The 6,284-nt window shown below is 38.3% G+C and overlaps 1 protein-coding gene across 3 annotated transcripts in view; it reads left to right on the top strand.

The window, feature by feature from the left end:
- Positions 1–6,284, top strand: part of map4k1 (mitogen-activated protein kinase kinase kinase kinase 1) — a 51,162-nt gene that overhangs the window by 37,075 nt on the left and 7,803 nt on the right. For all 3 annotated transcript variants that reach the window (XM_008426664.2, XM_008426665.2, XM_008426666.2), the window contains exons 11-22: positions 35–116; positions 500–616; positions 728–809; positions 894–946; positions 1,913–1,959; positions 2,036–2,077; positions 2,191–2,211; positions 2,897–2,942; positions 3,555–3,714; positions 4,282–4,382; positions 5,187–5,228; positions 5,313–5,391. In XM_008426664.2, the coding sequence (XP_008424886.1) occupies positions 35–116; positions 500–616; positions 728–809; positions 894–946; positions 1,913–1,959; positions 2,036–2,077; positions 2,191–2,211; positions 2,897–2,942; positions 3,555–3,714; positions 4,282–4,382; positions 5,187–5,228; positions 5,313–5,391 (872 nt within the window). The remainder of the gene's footprint in view (positions 1–34; positions 117–499; positions 617–727; positions 810–893; positions 947–1,912; positions 1,960–2,035; positions 2,078–2,190; positions 2,212–2,896; positions 2,943–3,554; positions 3,715–4,281; positions 4,383–5,186; positions 5,229–5,312; positions 5,392–6,284) is intronic.

Below are 6,284 nucleotides of genomic sequence, written 5' to 3'. Positions count from 1 at the left end.
GTCCCTGATCTCATGACTTGCTTCCTGTCCGCAGGTCGTCCAACTTCTACAACTTTGTGAAAGCCATGTTGGTGAGGAATCCCAAGAAGAGACCCAGCGCCGCCAAGATGCTCTCAGTGAGTTCAGATTCATTCATTCATTCATTCATTCATTCATTCATTCATTCATTCATTCATTCATTTATTCATTCATTCATTCACCAGATTAATCCGACTGCATCACATTCACATACGCTGCAAAAACACAAAATATGACCAAATACTTTTAGTCTAGTTTCTAGTGCAAATATCTTAAAACACTTGAATTAAGATGAAAACCAACTTACAAAATGTTGATGGAAAACTTTTAGCTCCATTGGCAGATTATGGCAGATTACACATGAAATCACCCCAGGGGCCACAATTGGCCCCCATTCCACACTTTGAACACCCCTCATTTGCTGCTAACCTGCAGCTTTGTTTCCTCAGATCGTTTATTTTTCCTTTTTTTCTTTGTGCAGCATCCGTTTCTGACCCAGCAGTGTCTGAACCAGGAACTGACTCTGGATCTGCTGGACAAGTTCAAGAATCCTGAGAAACACAAGAGCTGCGTGTCGACGGAGGACGACGACATGGAGGTCTGCATCAGACGCTCAGGGATTAAATACTCCGGTCTCAGATTAGCTGATCAGCTCCTTCCTCTGAAACTCTGCGTGTTTTCAGCTGTTTTCGTTTCTTTGTGATCTAAGGTGGCGCCTCCTGCGTCGTTGAGAAGAATCCAGTCCATCAACAAACACAACCGGGCCGAGAGGACCAACTCCGACATCAGCTGTGAGAAACCCGCTGCGTTTTTGTGCTTTTAGTTTCACTTGGAAGCTTCTCTGGACACGTTTAAAACGATCTCTATCTGATCAGTCGAACAGATTTACACCCAGAGGCCGACGAAGACCGGATCCCCAAACGTAACGGTGCGATTTCAGTTCCACTCTCTTTGTTTCTCCTCGCCTGTTCTTGTTCTGAATGTTCTTAAAGGGCCGGTTGTGCCAGAATATATCGATCAAAACTGTTAAAGTATTAGTAAGTAGCTGTATCTATGATCAATGTGTTTCTTCAATATTTAATGATATTGATCATTTTCTCACTTGATCAGCTCCTCCAGAGTTTTGCGATTGTTTTTGTGATTTTTTGTAAACAAAATTTCAGATTTAAATTTTGCAATATTTGTGTCTAAAAATCTTACTAAGTTTTTTGTTTAGTTTCTAACGCAAATGTGTTATTACACTTGAAATAAGACGAGACTTCCTGAAAAGTAGCAAGATATAGGAGCCTGTTTAAAGTAAATAATTCCTGAATATGGATAGAAATGTAGTAGATCCATCGGCAGGTTATCTCACTTATAGAAAGACATTTTTCCATGTTATTAATGAAATAATCTTCAAATGAAACTAGCATTTTAAGCAATTATAGACATAAAACTTACAAAATTATTTTAATTCAAAACTTACTTTTAGTTTTGACTTATGACAAACATCTAAAATGTTTGCATTAGATAAAAATACTTTGTAAGATTTTGTGTGTTTGCAGTGTCTCAGATCTCTTCAGTTTATTTTCAAAATATCTTTAAAATACCTTTCAGATTATTAATGCTACAACATTATGAATGAACACATCTCGTAAACAAGGCTAGCTGGATAGTTAGCAGTTCTCCAACAAATACTGGGATATAATAGTTCAAAAAACGCATCAGAGGATAGAAAAACCTGAAAAATACGACAGAAACAGAAGATAGAGATGTTAACAGCACTGGGAGAGAATAAGTTAGTTTTGCAAAGTCTATTTAAGGAATAAAAATGGGATTATGTCCAATTTTTACCTTCGTTCCAGAAACATTTGATGTTTCCTTAAAGCATGTTGGGTTTTCTTTGTTTCCACAGTTAAGGGCGTCATCAGGATCAACAGGCAGCATCAACAGCCCATCCAGGTAACGAATTAATCCGATTAAATCCCAGATTAAAGCAATTTATCTGCAATAAGCTGATTCGCCTTTCGCCTCTCAGGGATCAGGACTCGGACTCGGACGACTACGATGACGTGGACATGTGAGGAAATAAGACATTAAAAAAACTAATGATAACATGGATCTTGTTTTTTAGCACTTGTTTATTTTAGGTTGTAAAATAATTAATTTTCTATTTTCTCTTCGTCCCTTCAGACCGACGATGCAGCCCACATGGTGAGACGATCAAACTTTTCTTCATGTTTGTTTTATTGCTGCACGACGATAGAAAACCTTTACAACAGAGTATTTCTTTATTTACGAGAATAAAGTCAGATTTTTATGAAAATAGACCGACAGAAAGACAGAAAATAAAAAAAGTTACGTTTTAGCTTCACTAGAGTCAGTAGAGAAAAGTCTCGGTGTCCTGCTTCAGATTTTAATGTGTTAAAAGGTTCAGATTTTCCTTATATGTAACTTAACAAGACGATCAACATTCCTCATTTATATATTTAAATAAGTTCTTATAATATAACTACTTTTGCCTCATATTATTACAACTTTATTCTTTTCAGTATTTCATCTTATTCTGGTAATATTATGACTTTATTGTCTTATTTTGCCTTTTTTCCTGATCATATTCTAACTTTATTCGTCATATAACGATGAGTTTGGGCCTCTGCCTGTTTCCTCCTTCACTCTGTGACCTTTAACCTTTTGGTCAACATCCAACGTCCAGCTGACTGAATGTTTCTTTAACCTGAAAAATAAAGGCTGATATTTTAGCCAACAGTTACTGCGCTCCGGCGGTTTTTTACGATGTAGATATTTCACGCCGATGTTGCGATTTATTTCCGATAAATCGTAACGCCTGCGGCTTGTTTCCAAGGCAACGACTGACCCAGCTTTCTCTCTCCGACAGTCTCATAATGCCAGAAGACGAAACTCCTCCTCCGCTTCCTCCAAAGGTGAGAACCGACCCCGACGCCGAAGACGTTTTCTCTGAGCAGAAAAAGAAAGTACACCCCGGGTTTTTGGTGTCGGTGAAAATAAACCCGATCTGGGCTTTAAATCTGGCCTCTAACGTACAAAAACATCACAATGTTCAGTTTCATTACTGAAGATTCGATTAAATACACGAATTTAACAAAATGACCTTTCATGACCTCTGGAAACTTTTTTATCTTTTAAATGACAGCAGCACAAACAACAGTTTTACAGCACAAACGTTTGACACCAATGTGTTTAAATTTGAAGAAGGTGGGAGGGACAAACTTCACTCAGCGGGTGAAGATGTGCATGGAGAAACTAAGTACACCCTTGGTGTTTTGGTCGAATTTAAGAAAAAGCAGCTAGCTTAAACTCCTCTGACGCCACGTTAGCCTGTTAGCTGAGGAAGATCAGGAAACAGTTGAGCATGAAACCCTTTTGAAGGTGAATATCAATAACCAGTAAAAATCTCAGATCATTTATCGATTTCTTTTCTTCTCTCCGTTAAAGCCTTCGGGTTCGGTCATTCTGTTGCGGGACTTTTTGTCGTTTCTGTCGATCCGTTTTCACGAGTCGCTGTTTTCGTTTAGCCCAAAGCCCGGACCAGCTCGGAGGAGAGCGTGGCGTCGGAGGACGACCGGTCGAGGAAACACGGATCCCTGTGTCCCCCCGCGCCCGCGCCGCTCATACGGACCTCCAGCGGGACGCACGTCCGACCCACACCGCACCCACGGGCGTCACGGCACTCAGGTGAGCCGAGCCAATCAGAGAGGAGTAAACATCTGACAGGTGGATGGAGGGATGGAGACGGAGGAAAGGAGGAGGGGGGGAAGGAAGAAAGGAAAGAGAAGAAAAAATAAAGAAAAGGAAGAAAGTAAAGAAAGAAGAGAAGGAAGGAAATAAAGAAGGGAACAAGAAAAAAGAAAAAAGTAAGGTAGGAAGGTGACTCACCTCAGGTGAGAAAGAAGGAAAGAGAAAAAAGGAAGGAAAAAGAAGGAACTTAAGAAAAGAATGGAGGGAAGAAAGGTAGAAGGAAAAGAAAATGAAAGAAGGAAGGATAAAAAAAGAAGCAAAAAAGGAAAGAGAGAAGGGAGAAAAGGAAATGCATAAAGAAGGGATAAAATAAGGAAGGAAAGAAAGAACAAGGAAGCAACAAGACAGAAAAAATATCGGTTTCATTTATCGGACCGATACCGATATGTTTGAAAATGATGAATATCGTCCGATATCTATTTTGGCGTCGGTATGTAAATTCATCCCCAGTTCAGATTTAGTAAAAATGTTTGTTTTTGTGTTTTTTCTGTTTTTGTGATCTAGACCCTCCATCGTTACCGACCCAGATCCAAAACATCCCAGCTGACCCGGTTCCTCCAGAACTTCCTCCTAAAGATTTCAGAAGACGGAAACCGATATCAAAGGTAGGAGAGAAGAAGAAGTTTTCAGGAAAATCTGATCTGTTTTTAGATCAGAGATCAGCAAACTTTACAGCCTAAAGAGATAAAAAATAAACTTTATAAACGTTAAATTACCGCCTGAAAAAAGACAAACTGTCTTCTGATGAAACTCATCGGGGATTTTGAAAGAGCAAACATCTGATTTCTGATATTTAGGTTGATTAAATCAATAAGATGTTTATAAAAGCAGAAGGTGTCTGCGCATCGTTAAAAAAGCCTTAAATTTATTAATCTAAAATAAAGATCTTAAAATGTTACAGATCTATAGGATCATCGGATCGCCTTTGTTCATAGTTGTTCTGTCTTAAGTTTCTTTCCTACCTGCATTAAAAAAGGTCTTAAAAAGTCTTAAATTTGACTTACTGAAACCTGCAGATGCGTACGGGAGAAGATTAGTGCCACAGGGAGAGAAATCTCAACTTTAAACTCCAAATTCTGATCTTTTTCCCCAGATTTCTTCCATTTTTTCACAGAATTTCGACTTTAATCTCAGAATTCTGATTTTAATCTGCAATTAAAGTCAGATTTGTTTTCTGTGGCCTTGATCCTCTTCCTCAGATGCTGTGTGAGAGGTTTGCATAAAGATGTTTGTGGAAAATTATATATATAAAGTTAAACTTTAAACTTAAAACAACGAGAAGTAAAAGCATTTTTCACTCGGGTTGCAGACCGCTAATCTAGATTATTAAGTATTAGCGATAGATCTGATCGCCTCTCAGTTCATCCCGTCCGCCTGGTGAAAGTTTGCTCTCCGTCTTTGTTCCTCAGGATCTCCCAGAATGCCCCAGCCCCGTATTGAAGAAACCTCCTGTGAGTTCCTCCTCCATCTGAACTCGTTTCATAAACCGGTTTTAATCTGTTTTAATCTGAATCTCCTTCTCTTTCTGTCTTCAGGTCTATTTTAAAAAGATTTTCCACGGCTGCCCTCTGAAAATAAACTCCTCCACAACCTGGGAAAACCCGACGTCCAAAGGTTCCCGAGCCGCCGGCTGTTTCACTTCTTCTCTAAACTCTAAATCTCATGTGCCAAACTTGAGGCCCGGGGGCCAAATCTGGCCCATCAGAGCTTTTTATGTGGCCCTAAAACTACAGATGCTAAATTACTTCAATCAGTCCCTCCAGTTTTTGTGACTGTGTGATCGCTGAAATTCAACGTTCAAAAAAATGTTACTGATCCCGAAGTAGATAAAAGCAAAAAAAATAAAATAAATATTGTATTTTATCGGACTAATGCCCGGGTCTGAGTGATGCTAACTCCCACCTGCAGGTGGCAGCATTTCTTTTACTCCACTGCTGCCTCAGTTCCTGTCAAGGTGAAGCTCACGATCGATTCGCCGGGTAACAGAGAATCACATTTATCGTCACACAGAAGTGAAAAATTAGCTAAATTTATTGCATTTCTTTTAAATTAGCGCCAGAGAATCTGTGATTTTGATTGCAAAAAATCACAAATAGATAATTTGATAAAATTAACCCTGAGCTAAGTTATGAAGTTATATATATATATATATATATATATATATATATATAATATATATTTAGACTTACTAATATTTTCCACATATTAAAATAGATAACGTATAACCAAAAGTTATTTCTAATAGTAATAATAATAATAGGGCTGTTCTAAACAATTATTTTAGTAATTGAGTAATCTATAGATTTTTCTTACGATTAATCGAGTAATCGGATAAAAACAATTATGAAATAAAATATTGGTAAATCTTCCATAACACCAGTGTTACTATCGGATATCAACATCAGTCTATTTTTTCCACATTTGTGCTTCCCTACCAGTTACTTTTTTGTAGACCGGGGGAGAAACACGGGATATTTACGGCTCCTCCGTTCAGAAACTCATCTACC

This window comes from Poecilia reticulata, linkage group LG13 (genome assembly GCF_000633615.1).
Source record: "Poecilia reticulata strain Guanapo linkage group LG13, Guppy_female_1.0+MT, whole genome shotgun sequence".
Lineage (NCBI taxonomy): Eukaryota > Metazoa > Chordata > Actinopteri > Cyprinodontiformes > Poeciliidae > Poecilia > Poecilia reticulata.
Note: the sequence above shows the minus strand (reverse complement) of the source record. Positions and strands in the feature narration are given on the sequence as shown.